This window comes from Lithobates pipiens, unplaced genomic scaffold, assembly GCF_037356315.1.
Source record: "Lithobates pipiens isolate NorthernLeopardFrog02 unplaced genomic scaffold, aLitPip1_a1.2 Scaffold_1, whole genome shotgun sequence".
Lineage (NCBI taxonomy): Eukaryota > Metazoa > Chordata > Amphibia > Anura > Ranidae > Lithobates > Lithobates pipiens.
The window spans coordinates 185,078,031-185,098,210 of NW_027507685.1; the positions used below are offsets into that span (position 1 = coordinate 185,078,031).

The following is a 20,180-nucleotide window of genomic DNA, read 5'->3' on the forward strand; positions in this document are numbered from 1 at the left end:
TCATTTGAAGTGATGAGACCAAAATTGAGCTTTTTGTCCATAACCAAAACCAATACACTTGGAGAGTCAGCAAGGCCTATGATGAAAGGTACACCATTCCTACAGTGAAATACGGAGGTGGATCACTGATGTTTTGGAGATGTGTGAGCTACAAGGATTTTGGTCAAAAGTGATGGCAAGGTGAATGCAGTATGTCATAAAAAAAATACTGGAGGAACATTTGCATTCATCAGCCAGGAAGCTGTGCATGGAACGTACTTGGACATTCCAACATGACAATGATCCAAAACACAAGACCAAGTCCACCTTCCATTGGCTACAGCAGAATAAATTGAAGGTTGGCCATCTCAGTCTCTTGACCTCAAAATCATTGAGCCACTCCTGGGAGATCTCAAACACGCAGTTCATGCAAGACAGCCCAAGTATTTACAGGAACTGGAGGGTTTTTGCCAAGAGGAATCGGCAGCTTTACATCTGAGAAGATAAAGAGCCTCATCCACAAATACCACAAAAGACTTCAAGATGTGAATGATGTTAAAGGGGGCAATACAGTGTATTAAGAACTGGGGTGTGTAAACTTTTGATCAGGGTAATTTGGGAAGTTTCTGTTGTGATTATGATTTAAAAAGAGTAAACACAGTTGACTGATAATAAATAGCTTCAGTCAAACTCTAACCATGAGTGAAAGAAAAGTTTTTGTTATCATTCATATTCTCTGAAAAATGGCCAAGAAGTCATAAATTCTGCCAGGGTATGTAAACTTATGAACACAATTGTGTGTGTATATTATATATATATTTTAGTTTTTTAACTTTTTTGAACTAGACGGACTTGTGTCTTTTTTTTCAACCTCACTAACTATGTAACTAATCCCAGCCTTGCATGATAAAAGCATTCATTTGGAGAATGGTTTGACCTTTTTGCACTGTATCAGTATCCAGTACATGACATAAAAGAGGAAAACATGGATGAAATTCGCACACAAATTTGGGTACTTGTCTATCTCTGACCTGAGTGTAGCTGTGTTTAAGATCACACAACATAACAAAGATAATAATATGATATTATGAAACATTATACGAGATCTGCCATTTATGACACAGAAATGTGACAAGATCAAGCACAATATTATAGTGCAGGCATGCATCCACTGGAACTCGCTCTGCAGTGCTGTCCATTCTATACACACTGTCCTTCACACAACTCCCTCATGAGATCAATATGATCAATAAAGCTTCAGGCTTGCAATCAATGGCTTTTGGGAAGTGGATATCTCAGATATAATTGTCTCTACTCTTTGACAGGCAACCTGCAGCAGCTCATACCTGAGGATATCTACAAAAGGAAAAGCTGTTTGAGAAAGTGTTTTACAATGTTCCAACCCCTTCTGCTATAATGTAAGCCTCACACGTACTGATGTGCTGCAGAAAAATCGGAAAAAGTCAGTTAGCATGAAGTAAAAAAAATGTAAAGAAAAGATCCACCCCATATTTTAGTTATGGAAGGACACTGGATAGTTACACTGCAACTGTCTTGCAAATCTCTAGGTCCCCAGCTCAATGATCGCCTTATTAGATGTTCCAGTTCTACAGTACACCCCCCCCCCCAAAAAAAAAGCCTCTAAACTACTTCAAGACCAGACTGTTTCACCTCTTCCAGTCAAGGTCACTTTTCAGTTTACAGCACTGTTTGAATGACAATTACTCATTAATACAACACCGTAAACTAATAGATTTTATATACTTTTTTTGTGAGAGAGTTTTTTTTCCCTCCTGGAATGGGTCGTGCTGCGGTGCGATCTATTAGGACACAGCCGATGACAGATCACTGTACCAGGCCACGGTCACTACCATGTGATCGCTGTGACCAATCAAAGCAGATCACATGACAATGGTAAACAATGGATGGCTTTCTTTCATGTCATTCATTGTGTACAAATGTGTTGCTAGCTCTGATTGGTCAAAGTGATAACATGGTACAGACGGGGCCAATCACAGCTGTGGTCAGCTAATCACAACAATGCACGCTGAATCGCTTTACACAGAAAAGTGTGTAAAGCAAGCTTTTAAATTCTCAAGCTGTACCTGGCCAGGACCTGACCATCCTCTTTTCAAAAATGGTCCTCCACTAGCCTCATCCAAGCTTATACATTTATAACCCCCAATGGCATAAAGCCCTTCCCAGCCCTCAGGGAGTCTAATTATATTCCAACCTCTGAAATCTTCGGATATCTTCAGATCAAACATTTCTTTACACCCTTAATTCCCAGAGATTCCTCCCCCCCTTTGCATGTCCTTTTCTTCCCTCATAAATGCATGTCCTTCTTTAACCACCTGACATCTGCGCTATGGCCGAATGACGGCAACAGTGTGGACCTGAATTCCCAGGATCGGCCTCCCCTGTGCGCGCCCTACAGTGTGCGCTTTGATCACTGAGTCAATGAGACTCGGGTGATCACTGATCCGAGTAAGGGGCGGTTCCCGGCCCCTTACCAGGTGATCAGCTGTCAGCAAATGACAGCTGATCACATAATCAAAACAAAAGCTCGGTGATCGTTTTTTTTCTCCTCACACTGACAGCGGAGGAGAAAAAAAAGCCAATCACCGGCTCATCTTAAAGGGACATCGGTCCCAAAAAGGAAGAGGCAATTATGCCTCATTTATAGCATCTAACAATGCCCACAAGTGCCACCTATCAATGCCCACCAGTGGTGCCAATCAGTGCGCATCACTGCCACCCATCAGTGCCCACCAGTGGTGCCAATCAGTGCGCATCACTGCCACCCATCAGTGCCCATCACTGCCACCTATCGGTGCCGCTTCATCAGCGTACATCAATGACGGACAAAAATTACCCGTTATAAAATTTTAAAACAAAATAAAAAAAATGAATAATAATTATTTTTTAAATTCGGTCTTTTTACATTTAACCACTTACTGACCGGCGCACGACGATGTACTGTCGGCAGAATGGCACGGGCAGGCAAATTGGCGTACAGGTACGTCCAATTGTATTTAACGCCCTGCCATCGCATGACGGTCAGGATCCCCATGAGTCCGGTCGCGGGTCCCACGTCTCACGGGGAGGCTGAACGGGGAGATGCCAATGTAAACAGCAGCTCCCCGTTCTGCCTAGTAACAAGTGACACTGATCTCTGCTCCATGTGATTGGAGCAGAGATCAGTGTTCACTAACACACAGCCCAGCCCCCCACAGTTAGTAACACGCCTCTAGGATACACATAACCCCTACACTGCCACCCCCTGGTTAACCCCTTCACTGCCATTTACACAGGAATCAGTTCATTTGTATAGCACCGATTGATGTATAAATGACAATGGTCCCAAAAATGTGTCAAAAATGTCCGATGTGTCGGCCATAATATCGCAGTCGCAATAAAAATCGATGATCATCGCCATTACTAGTAAAAAAAAAATAATAAAAATGGCATAAAACTATCCCCTATTTTGTAAACGCTATAAATTTTGCGCAAACCAATCAATAATCGCTTATTGCGATTTTTTTTACCAAGAATATGTCGGCCTAACCTGAGGAAAAAAAAATATTTTTTTATATATTTTTGGGGGATATTTATTATAGCAAAAAGTAAAAAAAATGCTTTTTTTCAAAATTGACGCTCTATTTTTGTTTATAGCGCAAAAAATTAAAACCGCAGGGGTGATCAAATACCACCAAAAGAAAGCTCTATTTGTTGGAAAAAAGGGACATCAATTTTGTTTGGGAGTCACGTCACGTGACCACACAATTGTCACTTAAAACGACGCTGTGCCGAATCGCAAAAAGTGGTCAGGTCTTAAGCCAGCAAAATGGTCCAGTCTGAAAGTGGTAAAAAAAAATAAAAAAAATCGCACAAGTGATCAAATACCACCAAAAGAAAAGCTCTATTAGGGGGAAAAAATGATAAAAATTTCATTTGGGTACAGTAGTGTTGTATGACCACGCAATTGTCAAAGTGCAACAGCGCTGAAAGCTGAAAATTGGTCTAGATAGGAGGGGGGTTTAAGTGCTTAGTAAGCAACTGGTTAAACAAGCCTGCAAAAATGACCCACATAGGAGAGGATTAATCTCAACCCTTTACACCCAATTGCATAACATGGGACCCTCTCATGCCCCCTCCTACACCTCTAAATGGGACAGAGATTTGGAAATCACATTAGAAGGTGCAGATTGGAATCACATATGGTTGGCCACAAAATCCTTCTCCCAGAACATTGTAGCAATGGAAACTAAATACAAAGTCCTTACCCGTTGGTACTTGGCCCCAGCCAGGATCCCCAAATATGTTCCTCAATACCCCTGCACCTGCTTTAGATGCTGTTCCATCCAGGGGATCTTCCATCATATTTGATGGTCATGCCCAATTGCACAAACTTTCTGGTCCAATATGCTCTCCACCCTCTTCAACACAACTCTGCAACCTGAAACATCTATAGCACTCTTAAATCTCAAACCGCCAAACCTCTCAACGGCATTGCTAAGCTTTACGCAAATGTTTACTCGTTATATGGTTCTTTTGCAATTTTCAGATGTAGTACTGTATACACAATAGTTTACTAGATTTCTGGGGTTTCATTCCCAGACTGATTAAACACTCTTCACCACCCTAAGTGCATGACCCTCTCCTAGCTCATTGACACTGACTGTTCTATTGTTTTTTAACTCACGTTCAGTCCATACTTGGACCATAATTTGCCTACACTTAAAGTGGTTGTAAACCCCCCTCCGAGACACTTTTACATATAGGTAAGCCTATAATAAGGTTTACCTATATGTACTGAAAATATCTCCTAAACGTGTGCAGCGTGCCGATAATGTCATTGGCGCATGTGCAGTGAAAAAACGGCCCTCCAGGCTGTTTCTTCCCCAGCGTGTGCCGTGACTGGCGGCTCTCGCATGCATGCCCCCAGTGGAAGATGTGCGAAGATTGATGCTTCCACCAGTGGGGACATGGTGGGCTTCGTTTGCAGGTAAGTGCCACATAATGGGGTAGTATGCGATGCATACTAGTCCATTATACTTTGCAGGGGAATAAAGAGGAAGTAAAACCCATCAGGGTTTACTTCCTCTTTAACCTTATACTTTTATAGATACTTGTTTATATAAAGAAAACGTTTAACGTTCCAGGTTGGGAGCATTGTACTCCCCCCCCCCCCCCCTAGACCCAGTTTGTTTCCATAAGGAACCCTCAGAATAGATTACAATGTTCACGCATGTTTACTACTACTGTTTCGTCATATGTACACATTCTTGTGAACCTGTTTCCTGTGTGTTTCCTAATGTATGGCTAACACTGTTCATCTCCTTTACTGTTTTTACTGAAACTTCAATAAAAATAAATGTTGGTAGGACCAGGAGACAGGAGAAAACACTCACCCAGCTGCACATCTGTGGTGAATCGTAGCCTGTGGATCATGCTGACCTTGAATGATTTGTAATGATGACTGCTAAGCATGTCCTGCACTGTGGCTATGTCTATTTGGGTTTCTTCCTCCTGCGGCTCTTCCCCTCTTGAACCTTAAAAAAAAAGGAAGATGATGGATTTAAGGACATACAGTTTAAATTATGTACAATGTATTTATTACCCATCATTTTTTGCAATATACACAGTGATTGATGTGGATTCTAATAAATATAGTGGCTACACCATATGAACCTAGGCTACTATAGAGATAGTATCCCAGGTTCAACTCTGGACCCAGAGCTGCAAAGTATACAATTAGTCATACAAAATCATCATGTATTCTTCAAAGTAATATTAAAGTTTTGGCTTTTATTTTACATTAAAAGAACAAACATGTTATACTTACCTGCTCTGTGCTTTTCCCAATCCTCCTCCCCTCCTGGCCCCTCCTTTCTTCTGCGTGCCCCCAGAGCAAGCAGCTTGCTAAGGGGGCACCCAGGCAGGCTCGTTCCCGAGCCACTGCTCCCTGTGTCCATTCACAGATGGAGTGCAGCTCATCCCCGCTCCTTTCTCTCTTCATTGTGTCACTGGCATGCGATTGACTGTGGCAGGAGCTAATGACTCCAGCTGCTCTCTCAGCCAATGAGTGAGGAGGAAGAATCCCCGGAAAGTCGAGGCTGAAGAAAGATTGAGTTCAGGTAAGGTTTTTTACCTTCATGCACAGAATGCATGAAGGTAAAAAATCTTGAGCCTTTAGAACCACTTTAAGTGTAAAAGACATGCTAGCAATAACAAATCTACTCATCTACAATGTAATGCTACCAAAAACATATATTAAAGTGGTTGAAAATGCTCAAGGCATTCCATGCATGAAGGTAAAAAACCTTCTGTATTCAGCAGCGCCCCCCCCCCCACCCCAAAACGTACCTGATCCCCATACCCATCCAGCGATATGCAAGAGAGCCTCAGCTCTCATTCCACTTTGGCTAAGACAGCAGCGGTAGCCATTGGTTCCCGCTACAATCAATCACAGCTAGTGAGCCAAAAAGAAGAGAGTGGGGCAGGGAAGAGCTGCGCTCCATGTGTAAATGGACATATGGAGCAGCAGCTCGGAAATTGAGCCAGTCAAGCAGCTTGCTGTGGGGGCACTTGGTAGGAGGTTGGAGACAGGAGAGCCGATGATACAAGAAGAGAAGGATCAGGGCAAAACCACTTCACAGAGCAGGTATGCATAACATGTTTAAAAAAATAAAAAACAAGCCTTTAATATCACTTTAACCAAAAACATTTTTTAGAAGCTGAAAACATGTCATATACAGTACACAAGTTTTATAAATGGCAAATATCTTAGTTTCCCTACTGATATGGCCAGTTATTAGTACAGGGGCTTCTTGATTCATGTGCTACTGCAAATAGTGCCAATTCCAGCTCACAATCTTTTTATTTTGAGCGATTTTCCTAACGCTATACTGCTTCCCACAGCACCTAATATACAGTTTTTTACACATACAGTGACCAGAGAGATGCAAGTAGTAATAGAAAAGTATAGTATACAGTCCCAATCTTTCCTCCTTGTCTTATATATGTTTGACAGGGATGGAGGTTTGTTACTGCGGATGCGTCAGGTCACATCTCTCATTTTTTATTTCTCATATTGGGTGGAAGACAACCGTTTCTTTCCTGGTGACCTGCCACACCATTTTATTATTTTTATGAGATACCATATTATGCCTCTCTATTGTAGCGATATTTTCTATTTATTTAGGGCCCTTCCTGCAACGTTGTCTCCTATATAAAATCAGCCTGGATTGGGAGCGGGGGGTTCCCTCGACGGTGTTCTCCCCTCCTTTGAGATGTGGGCTTGGCTGCATATGATGCCCCACTGTGGGGTAGTTTTTATCATCCGACGCTGGAGATTAGGTGGGCGTGATCCCGCTTCTGATGTCATATCGGAAGTTGTATCCTCTGCCTCCCTTTGCCTCCATTGGTTCCTCAGCATGACGTTAGCAGGGACCCGCCCCGACTGTGGGGTACTATTACAACCAGGTCTGACCAGCATGCCAAATCTAATACATTCATCACCAGATAGACACATTTTCCATGGTTCTTTTCATGTCTTCACACATATAAGTCACATTGGAGGTCACATCTGACTCCATTCACCATTTAATCTATCTATATACACATTATGTTTTTTCTCATATATATATATATATATATATATATATATATATATATATACACACACTACAATATAAAGTGGTGAGTGTACAGCTGGTATAACAGTGTAAATTTGCTGTCCCCTCAAAATAACTCAACACACAGCCATTAATATCTAAACCGCTGGCAACAAAAGTGAGTACACTCCTAAGTGAAGATGTCCAAATTGGGCACAAAGTGTCAATATTTTGTGTGGTCACCATTATTTTCCAGCACTGCCTTAACCCTCTCGGGCATAGAGTTCACCAGAGTTTCATAGGTTGCTGCTGGAGTCCTCTTCCACTCCTCCATGATGACATCACAGAGCTGGGGGATGTTAGAGACTTTCCTCCACCTTCCATTTGAGGATGCCTCATAGATGGGCAATATGGTTTTGGAGACATGCTTGGCCAGTCCATCACCTTTATCCTCAGCTTCTTTAGCAAGGCAGTGGTCATCTTGGAGGTGCGTTTGGGGTCGTTATGTTGGAATACTGACCTGCAGCCCAGTCTCCGAAGGGAGGGCATCATGCTCTGCTTTAGTATGTCACAGTACATGTTGGCATTAATAGTTTCCTCAATTAAATGTAGCTCCCCAAGTGTCGGCAGCACTCATGCAGACCCAGACCATGACACTCCCACCACCATGCTTGACTGTGGGCAAGACACACTGGTTTTTGTACTCCTTACCTGGTTGCCATCACAAACGCTTGACACCATCTGAACCAAATAAGATTATCTCGGTCTAAGGACATGGTTCCAGTAATCCATGTCCTTAGTCTGCTTGTCTTCAGCAAACCGTTTGTGGGTTTTCTTTTGCATCATCTTTAGAAGAGGCTTCCTTTTGGGACTACAGCCGTGTAGAACATTTTGATACAGTGTGCGGTGTATGGTCTGAGCACTAACAGGCTGACTCCCCACCCCTTCAACCTCTGCAGCAATGCTGGCAGTACTCATATGTCTATTTCCCAAAGACAACCTCTGTATATGACGCTGAGCACGTGCACTCAACTTCTTTGGTCGACCATGGCGATGCCTGTTGTGAGTGGAACCTGTCCTGTTAAACGGCTGTATGGTCTTGGCCATGTGCTGCAGATTCTGGGTCTTGGCGATCTTCCTATAGCCTAGGCCATCTTTATGTAGCGCAAGAATTCTTTTTTTCAGCTCCTCAGAGTTTTTTGCCATGTTAAACTTCCAGTGACCAGTATGAGAGAATGAGAGTTATAACACCAAATTCACCACACCTGCATCCCATTCACACCTGAGACCTTGTAACACTAACAAGTCACATGACACCAGGGAGGGAAAATGGCTAATTGGACACAATTTGGGCATTTTCCGTTAGGGGTGTACTCACTTTTGTTGCTAGCCGTTTAGACATAAATGGCTGCGTGTTGAGTTATTTTGAGGGGACAGCAAATTGACACTGTTATACAAGCTGTACACTCACTACTTTACATTGTAGCAAAGTGTCATTTCTTCAGTGTTGTAACATGAAAATATATAAAAATATTTACAAAAATGTGAAGGGTGTACCAACTTCTGTGAGATAATATATATATATATATATATATATATATATATATATGTATATGTATATATATATATATATATATATATATATATAGTATCCCATTTTTCACATACACTTATTTATTTTCAGATTTTAGATACATGTGGTTAAGACACGACCACAATATGCACCACACACATGGATTGTGTTGTGGCATTCTAGCATATACCTGGCTGTTCCCTCGATCTGGGCGAGATTCCTGCCTCAGCCCCGGATCAGATATTTTGTCTTGGGGCCCCGTGCTTCCCTTTTAACAGAATGAGCAGGGTTTTGGTTCGAGCCTATATTGTAAGTAATAGACCCGTTAACACCTATGGGAAAGATTTAATAACACATTTTTTGACAATTATTTTTATAGGCTACTATTGCATCAAACTCATGGCGATTGGTTGTGAGCCATGAAACGCGTAAAGTTTACAGGGTCCACAGACAAGTTTGATTCATCTTTTTGCTCAACTGGCTTGTGCTTGCTATTTATGTATTAGCCATTTATTATATGCCAATTCTGTAAATGGTATCTGTTTATCTGTTTCTGCATATGGTTTTGAAATTTAACCTGTAAATACATAATATGTAATTTATATCATTTTTTTTTTCAGACTATAAGACGCACTTTTTCCCCCCAGAAATATGGGGGGAAATGTGCCCGCGTCTTATGAATGAATGAAATGAATGAAATACTTGTATAGCGCACAATACGAACTGAATCGCCTCTAGGCGCTGTGGCGAGCTTTGATCATCTGCTAAAAGAGGAAGGTCTTGAGTTTTTTCCTAAAAGCCAGGTGATTTTCTTCCAGGCGGATGTTGATTGGTAGAGCATTCCATAGCCGAGGCCCTTGGACAGCGAATCTCCGATCCCCCCTGGATTTATACCGGGCTTTGGGCACGAGGAGGAGGTTTTTGTTGGCTGATCGAAGACTGCGGTTTGGTGTGTAATGATTTATTTTCTCCATTAGGTATTGTGGAGCTTCTCTATGCACGCATTTGTGGGTGAGGCAAAGGGTCTTGAACGTGATCCGATTTTTTACGGTTAGCCAATGTAAGTTCTCAGCGAAGGAGAGTTGGATTCCCAGGGTTTTTTTCCTGTTATCAGCCTTGCCGCCGTGTTTTGGATCAGTTGTAATCGCGCAAGTTGATATTGTGGTAATCCTATGTAAAGCGAGTTTGCGTAGTCCAGTCGTGAATTAATGATTGTTCCAACTACCACTGCTTTGTCATTCTTTGGGATAAAAGGGATGAGTCTGCGAAGCATGCGCAGCAGATGGTGAGATCCACTGACTACAGATCCTATTTGCGCATCCATTGACATTTGTGCGTCTAAAATAACCCCGAGACTCTTCGCTTTGGTCTTTGGGGAGATAATCTGCCCAAAGACGGTTGGTGGAGACCAGGAGGTTTTGGTTGCGGGCTTATGATTTGGGTGTAAGATAAGAAGCTCTGTCTTTGATTCTTTCAGCTGGAGGGATATGGCCCGAATATACGATTGGCACCGTCCCCGCCACGATCCGGAACGCTCCCCGGCCTTAGGAAAGGCCGCGGCTTCGGCTTAGCTCCAGAACGGCGGCCATCTTGGTGCACCCGCCATTTGAAAAGTGATCGCTCCGTCAAATGACGGAGCAATCACTTGTAAACAAACCGGCGTCATGATGACACCGGTTCCTCTCTCCCCTCTGTGTACAGATCTGTACAGTGGAGAGGAGAGATCGGATGGCAGCAGCGCTGTGGGCTGCATCTGTAGTGCCCACAGCGCTGCTCTGTGACAAGGGCAGTCACAGCCATCCCTCCATACCCTGCCAGTACTCTGCCAATACTCTGCCATACCCTGCCAATACTCTGTAATACCCTACTAATACTTTCTATGGTAAAGGTCACTCTGCATTTCATGGGCACTGGAAAATATTTTAGTACACCATTTGGTTCAGAATATTTTTTCTTGTTTTCAACCTCTAAAACCTAGGTGCGTCTTATGGTCAGGTGTGTCTTATGGAGCGAAAAATACAGTAAACTATTGACACCAATGCATTGGTAATAGCATCGACATCCCTCATTTAAAGTCCCAATGTTTTTTCCTTGTTTTATACATGTTTCATAGGGATAGAGGTTTGTTATTATGGATGTGTCAGGTCACATCTCCCTTTTTTTTTTATATTGTTACATAGTTAGTCAGGTTATAAAAAGACACAAGTCCACCTAGTTCAACCCAAAAATATAGTATACAATATTTTTTCTCCTGATAGACTGACCAGTTCTGGGAAGATGAGTGTAGCTATTACACACCTGCGGTGCTGGCCGTCACACGTACAATACAGTCTTTAAGGTAATTAATGTATGGCAGGTCTCATCACTCACATCTATAGGGTGTAATGTGGTCAATATCAAGCTCATACTACACCAGTTACCATTATTTAAAGTCGAAAAGTATGAATTACATTGACACATCAAGGAATGCAACCTTGACGTAAAGATAAAATCACCCCGTAGCATTTTTTTTTCTCTTAAAGTGTCATATAATTTTTTTTTTAGATTGATCAGTTGAGTTGGGTCTTCATAAAGCTTGAGTTAGCTTTGAGTGATATGATCGACTGATTGTCTAATGTAAACTTTAAAGTAAAACCTAATAAAAAAAAATAAGTAAATAAAAAAATAACAACAGGCATCTGGTATCGTCCCTGATGGTTAAGGAAACATACAGTCATAGAAAGACATTACCATCAAACGATGTACATGGGATTTTAGCATTTTTGGCCTGCGAGATGTAGTTTGTCTAACTATTTCCAGAAAGGACAGGTTGTCTTTTTAGGCTGATGTTGCTACAATAACCACTCCACTTCACACCAATGGGCTTAAAGGGGATGTAAAGGCAGAAGGTTTTTTATTGTAAAACCTTGGACTGCGAGCATAATTCGTTCCAGAAACATGCTTGTAATCCAAAGCACTTGTATATCAAAGCAAATTTCACCACTCAAATGATTCATTCCACCACCATTTCTTCATAGGTCATTCAGTTTATAGTCCATATAAAAAGATTATAGCAACGTGATAGGTTGTGTAACCATAAAATGTTCATCCACAAAAGGAAGCCTCCACAAGGGAATTAGAAGCAAAATCCAGTAGGAGCTAAAAAGTATTAAAGAGAAGAGAGGCGCCTCTAAGTGTAGCAATATGGTGCTAAATGTTGTACCTTCATTAAATGTAACCATATTGCTACACTTAGAGGCGCCTTTCTTCTCTTGTATACTCTGTTGTGACATGATACTACTTGTAAATTAAGACACCACTTGTATATCAAATCAAAATGTATTAAAACATTTTTGCGTTGCCTTGAAAAACGCTCTCAAACCACCAAGTTATTGTACAGTCTATGATGCATTAAAGCGGAGTTCCACCCAAAAGTGGAACTTGCGCTCATTTGTCTCCTCTCCCCCTTCCAGTGCAACAATTGACAAGTTTCGGGGGGGGGGGGGGGTGGGGGATGGTAAGGATAAATGTCTTTGACAGGTATCCCATTGCCAGGGCTCCCTCCTCCTCTCCTTGTCGCCGGGCCAGTAGGATGCACAGTAGCGTTCCTGGCGTGAAGCCATAAGGCTACATTGCTGGGTTCCCTTATCAGCAATGGCGGTGGCAACACTCGACAGCTGATGGAAACAAAAGCTGCAGTGCCGACATTGCGAGACTCCAGGACAGGTAAGTGTCCTATTGTTAAAAGCCAGCAGCTGCAGTATGTGTAGCTGCTGGTTTTAAAGAAAAAAATTTTTAAGCAGAACACCGCTTTAAGATAAAAAGCCTTTTGCGTGCAGCAGCCCGTGTGTTCATTCAGACACGGAGCCCTGACCTGGCCCCACCCCCTCTCACCCCTGATTGACTAGCTGACTTTGATTGACAGCAGGGGGAGCCAATGGTGCTGCTGCTGTGTCTCAGCCAATCAGGAGAATCTCGGACGGCTGAGACACTCAAGGATTTAACTGGACAGAGAGGCTGCCATTGGCTGCCCCTGCTTTCAATCAAAGTCAGATAGCCAATCAGGGGAGAGAGGGGCGGGGATGGGTCAGGGCTGTGTCTGAATGGACACAGGGAGCTGTGACTCAGCTCGGGTGCCCGCATAGCAAGATGCTTGCTGTGGGGGCAGTGAACAGGAGTGAGGGGCCAGGATCACAGAAGAGGGAGCAGAGAAGACGAGTACCTTGGCAGCTCGGTGCAAATCCACCGCAACAGAGCAGGAAATGCAAGCATAACTTTTTTTTTTTTTTTTTTAAAGGGGCCTTTACAATCACTTTAATAAGTGATGATACTGCACTGTGTCCAGTGAGCCTGAACAAGTGGAAAATGGATGGCAATCTTCTACTATCCATGGGTATTGTACAGAACAAGGAAACAGCTGAAATAATCATTTGATAAATAAATGAATTTCATAAAATAAAGACAAATAGGCTATATTTTCTATAAGCTTCCCATTAGCCAATGCAACCAGTTGAACAGATCTCATATAAACCCCCTGCTACCTCTAGACAGTAGCAAAACGACCAAGAAAAAAATAAAAGAGTGCAGCAGCCTTGTGCATTACTATTTATTAGAATAATATATTTATAAAATTAGACAAACATTTTTATACTCACAAACCAAGCTAAATAATAGACTCATACAATCCTTGTCGCTCTTACAGTAAAGAACCCTCTAAGTAGTTTAACCACTTGACCACTGGGCACTTAAACACCCTTAATAACCAGACCAATTTTCAGCTTTCGGTGCTCTCACATTTTGAATGACAATTACTCAGTCATGCAACACTGGACCTATATGAAATTTTTGTCCTTTTTTTCACACAAATGGAGCTTTCTTTTGGTGGTATTTAATCACTGCTCGGTTTTTTATTTTTTGTGCTATAAAAGAAAAAATACAGAAAATTCTGTAAAAAAATGAATTTTTCTTCGTTTCTGTTATAAAATTTAGCAGATTAGTAATTTTTTCTTCATAAATTTTGGCCAAAATTTATACTACTACATATCTTTGGTAAAAAATAAGTACAAATTGGTGGATATTATTTGGTCTTTGTGAAAGTTATAGAGTCCACAAGCTATGGTGCCAATATCTGAAAATTGATCACACCTGAAGGACTGACGGCCTATTTCAATTCTTGAGACCCTAACATGCCAGAAAAGTACAAATACCCCCCAAATGGCCCCTTTTTGGAAAGAAGACATTCCAAGGTATTTAGTAAGAGGCATGATGAGTTTTTTGAAGTTGCCATTTTTTCCCACAATTCTTTGCAAAATCAAGATTTTTTTACTTTTTTTTTTTTTCACAAAATTGTCATATTATCAGTTTATTTCTCACACACAGCATATGCATACCACAAATTACACCCCAAAACACATTCTGCTATTACTCCCGAGTACGGCGATACCACATGTGTGAGACTTTTACACAGTGTGGCCACATACAGAGGCCTAACCTGCAGGGAGCGCCATCAGGCGTTCTGGAGCACCTAGGACAATTCTGACATTTCTCTCCTACATGTAAAAATCATCATTTATTTGCTAGAAAATTACATAGAATCCCAAAACATTATATATATTTTTTTTAGCAAACACCCTGGAGAATACAATGGTGGTCGTTGCAACTTTTTATCTCACAAGGTATTTGCGCAGCAATTTTTCGAATGCTTTTTTTTGGAAAAAAAACTGTTTTGTGCTTAAAAAAAAAACAGTAAAGTTAGCCCAATTTTTGCATAATATGAAAGATGAAGTTGCGCTGAGTAAATAGATACCTAACATGTCACTCTTCAAAATTGCACACGCTCGTGGAATGGCGCCAAACGTCGCTACTTAAAAATCCCCAAAGGCGACGATTTAAATTTTTCTTACTGGTTATATGTTTTGAGTTACAGAGGAGGTCTAGGGCTAGAATTATTGCTCTCTCTCTAACGTTCGCAGCGATACCTTACATGTGTGGTTTGAACACCGTTTTCATATGTGGGCGGGACTTACGTATGCGTTCGCTTCTGCATGCGAGCACATGGGGACAGGGGCGCTTTAAAAAAAAAAAAAGTTATTGTTCATTTTACTTTATTTATTTTAGTTTGACATTTTTTCCCCTAAAAATAAATTTTTTGATCACTTTTATTCCTATTACAAGGAATGTAAACATCCCTTGTAATAGGAATATGGCATGACAGGTCCTCTTTACAGTGAGATATGGAGTCAATAAGACCCCACATCTCACCTCTAAGCTGGGAAGCCTAAAAAAAAAAAAAAAAAAAAAAAAAAAAAAAAAAGATTCTGGCTTTGATCGTATTGGCGAGTCGGTAGAAGCATCGGAGGGCGGCGGGAGGGGGGGGGGATGTCTATGGCTGGGTATTGCAGGGTATCACCGACTATGGCTGGGTATCTTCGAGTATGGCGTTGCAGAGTATTGCGTTGCAGGGTATTGGCGGGTGTTGCAGGGTATTGGCGGGTGTTGCAGAGCGTTGCAGGGTATTGGCGGGTGTTGCAGAGCATTGCAGAGTGTTGCAGGGTATTGGCGGGTGTTGCAGAGCATTGCAGAGTGTTGCAGGGTATTGCAGAGTAATGGCAGGGAATTGAGGAGTTCATTTTCGGTGAGCAGCGATGTGGGCACTGCAGATGCAGCCCACAGCGCTGCTGACACTGATCTCTTCCCCCTCTGCTGTACCGATCGGTCGAATCATTTTATGACGCCGGTTTGTTTAAAAGTGATTACTCCGTCATTTGACGGAGCGATCACGTGGTAAACGTCCGCGATATGACGTCCTCCCAGAGTTAAACAACCGCCCTGTAGCCATCATTCGGCTATGGGCGGTTGTTAAGTGGTTAAGGTTAAACCTCTTTTCTTCTAATTTTAATGAGTGGCCAGGAGTCTTGTTAAACTCCTTTCCGCAAAAAAGTTTTACCCCTATTGTGGGGTCACCAGTACGGTATTTGTATATTGAAATCATATCCCCTCTCAAGCGTCTCTTCTCCAGAGAGAATACGTTCAATGCTCGCAAACCTTTCCTCATAACTAATATCCTCCAGACACTATATTAGCTTTGTTGCCCTTCTTTGTACTCGCTCCATTTCCAGTACACCCTTCCTGAGGACTGGTGCCCAGTATTCTAGGTGTGGCCAGACCAAAGTCTTGTAGAGCAGAATTATCGTTTATTCTCTGGAGTCGATCCCCTTTTTAATGCATGCCAATATTCTGTTTGCTTTGTTAGCAGCAGCTTGGCATTGCACGTCATTGCTGAGCCTATCATCTACTAGGACCCCCAGGTCCTTTTCCATCCTAGATTCCCCCAGTGCATTATTTTACATTTTTCTACATTGAATCTCATTTTCCATGTAGTTGCCCACCCCATTCATTTGTTCAGATCTTTTTGCAAGGTTTCCACATCCTGCGGATAAGTTATTTCCCTGTTTAGCTTAGTATCATCTGCAAATACAAATTGAACTGCTTACCCCATCCTCCAGGTCGTTTATGAACAAATTAAACAGGATTGGTCTCAGCACAGAAACCAGGGGGGACCCCACTACCCACCCCTGAACATTCCAAGTACTCCCCATTTATCACCACCCTCTGAACTCGTCCTTGTAGCCAGTTTTCAATCCATGTACTCACCCTATGGTCCATGCAAACGGGCCTTATTTTGTACAGTAAACGTTTATGGGGAACTGTGTCAGATGCTTTTGCAAAATCCAGATACACCACGTCTACAGGCCTTCCTTTATCTAGATGGCCCCTGACCTCCTCATAGAAGGTTCATAGATTGGTTTGGCAAGAACGATTCTTCATGAATCCATGCTGATTACTGCTAATGATACCATGCTCATTACTAAAATCTTGTATATAGTCCCTTATCTCCTCCAATAGTTTACATTCTATTGATGTTAGGCTAACTGGTCTGTAATTCCCATGGATGTATTTTGGGCCCTTTTTAAATATTGGTGCTACATTGGCTTTTCTCCAATAAGCTTGTACCATTCCAGTCAGTAAAAATTTGGAGCAATGGTCTGACAATTACTTGACTGAGTTCCCTAAGTACCCTCGGGTGCAAGCCATCTGGTCCCAGTGATTTATTAATGTTAAGTTTCCCAAGTCTATTTCTAATTCTGCCCTCTGTTAGCCATGGGGATACTTCCTGTGATGTGCCACGAGGATAAAACACTGTAGTTTTGGTTACTAAAGCCCCCCGATTCCCTATTGAAGACCGAGGAGAAGAATAAATTCAATACCATCGCCATCTCCCCATCCTTTGTAACCAGATGTACATCCTCATTCTTTATGGGGCCAATATGGTCGGTCCTCTCCTTTTTTTTATGGTTTACATACTTAAAGAATTTCTTGGGATTTTTTTTGCTCTCCTCTGCTATATGTCTTTCATGTTCTATCTTAGCCGTCCTTATTGCACCCTTACATTTCTTGTTGCATTCTTTATAAAGTCTGAATGCTGATGATGATCCCTCAACCTTGTATTTTTTGAAGGCTTTCATCAGAGGTCTGATGAAGAGGACCTAACCCTTGAAACACATGTACCAGCCTCCTTCAGTTTGCCATCCACCAGCTGTTTACCAACCCGCCTGCTTCACTGAAGACCACTGACAACCTCTCCTGCCAGGCGTGGCTACCCACTCTGCTACTGGCAAGACCTAGAGGCACTGGTGCCACTTTGCTCTCCTGTGCCTTCTTCATCATTTGAGGCTCTGTTACCATGTATGTGTTAAATATCTTTTGTATAGGAGGATGCTGAAGACAGTCAGTGTTAAAAAATGTAATCTGACCATATGCTAGTACATTTTTTTCTATGAAAATTCTCAGTACATTCAATGACTTGATAAATGTCATGTCATTTAAGTAACGTACTTAATTTTGTTCACTTTCAAAATTTGATTTTGGAAGAATGAGCTACCGATCAAAAACCACATACATTGCTAGCAATTTAATTCAAGAAAACACATTTGCATTTTTCAAATGTTCTCGTCGCTGTGGTTGGAAGCAATTGTTGATTTTGACCTCAATCATTAGAAAATGGAATGAATGTTCTTAATATGAAATATTTTGAAAGCGATTCTACTAGTGTATGAACACAACAATAAGATGCTAGGTGGTCTAACTACATCATGGTTCCTTGCAGGCAGAAATTTCAAGGAAGACTGGTTTTAAGTGTGCTTTCCAAGCTTTTCTGCAGAAGCAAAGAGGACCAGGACAAAAAAACATCATGCCGACTTCACCTATACATTGGAAATAGTCCAGTAGCACCATCAGCTCAGACCTGGCAGAAACCAATAGGAACTTGGTGCATCCATCCACAGTCCAAAGAAGGCTGGTCAAAAGTGGTCTTCATGAAAGATTCTCTGGACTGATGAGTCCAAATTTGAAATGTTTAGCTGGACAAGCTTTCGGGTATGTCCCCTTCTTCAAGGTCCAAGCAGTACTGATTTACAAATTTTTAAGCAGAATGTAAAACCAAACCAAAAAAAAAAAAAAAAACACCTCTGAGGGAAAGAAGAGAGAAAACAAAAAAAACACATACAAATCAATGGGGCAATAAAGATAAGAGAAGAGTTAGTGAGATAAGACAGAGGGAGAGCTATGGAATGGAGGGGGGGTTGCTAGTCACAGAGGGGGTTGTAAAACTTTAGTATAATGAGTGAGGAAACCTATATCTAAATTCAGGCCATTATTTTTTGTGTCAAAAAGAATTATCATTCTTAGTTCAAAGGTTTTCCTTTCCTGGATAGTTCTGAAATTCCCTTTAAGAACTAAAACATTGAGGTCTTCTATAGTGTGGTCCGGTTGTGAGAAGTGATGTCCAACAGGTGTACATAAACTGTCTTCTTTATGTTCCTTGATGGTGTGTCTGTGTAAATTCATCCTCGTTTGCAACTTCTGTCCTGTTTCACCAACATAAGATCCTTTGCTGCACCTTTTGCATTGGATGAGGTATACAACATTGCTGGAGGTACAGTTGTAAGATCCCATGATATTGAAGGTCCCATTTGTGTGTGTGACACTTTTGGATGGATTGATCTGGTTGCATAGTTTGCAGCGCTTTTTATTGCAGGGTTTGCTTCCATTATTTGTGTCATCATAATCAGAGTGAAGTTTCCTGCTGATTAGTTTGTGTCTGAGGTTGGGTGGTTGTCTGAAAGCCAATAATGGGGGTTGTTGGAATATTCCTTTCAGAGTGTCATCCTCTGTTATAATGGGTTGTAAATATTTGATTATCTTTTTGATCCCTTCTAGTGTTGGGTTGTATGTGGTGACTAGAGGTACTCGGTTATTTGTTTTTTTCTCTGTGTATTGGAGGAGATTTTCTCTTTGGGTTTTCAAGGCTGTGTTTATGCTGTTGTTGATGGTTTTCTCTTTGTAACCTTTCTTGTGGAAGGAGTCTGCCAGTGTTCTGAGATGTTTATCTCTGTCTTCAGGGTCTGAACAAATTCGGTGGTATCTGATGGCCTGGCTGTGTATGATGGCCCGTTTAGTGTGTTGCGGGTGAAAACTGGAACTGTGAAGATAGCTACATCGGTCAGTCGGTTTTCTGTATATCGAAGTGTGAAGCTTGTGGTCCCTGATGTATACTGTAGTGTCTAGGAAGTTGACATGTGTGTTTGAATACTCCATTTTTAGTTTAATAGATGGGTGAAAAGTGTTGATCAATGAGAAGAATTGGTTTAGATTTTCTTCACCTTCAGTCCATATCATGAAGATATCATCAATATAGCGATAATATCTGTATGGCTTTTGTTGTATGCTGTTCAGAAATTTGTCCTCCAGGTCAGCCATAAATAAGTTTGCATATTGGGGTGCCATTTTGCTACCCATGGCAGTACCCATACACTGGAGATAGATGTCATTATTGAAAGTGAAGTAGTTGTGTGTAAGAATGAATTCGATGAGCTGTGTCACATCCTCAGCAGTGTATTAATGTTTAGCTGAAACAGAAGGCAGTTTGCTTGCTGAAGGCGAAGGATGTTTATCAGCAGGCAACAGTAATA

At 41.6% G+C, this 20,180-nt stretch overlaps 1 protein-coding gene across 1 annotated transcript in view; it reads right to left on the minus strand.

Moving 5' to 3' along the window:
- The window catches only part of MAPKAP1 (MAPK associated protein 1), a 341,504-nt gene that overhangs the window by 84,485 nt on the left and 236,839 nt on the right, over window positions 1-20,180 (minus strand). The window contains exon 9 of the mRNA XM_077478999.1: window positions 5,394-5,534. Within this exon, the coding sequence (XP_077335125.1) occupies window positions 5,394-5,534 (141 nt within the window). The remainder of the gene's footprint in view (window positions 1-5,393; window positions 5,535-20,180) is intronic.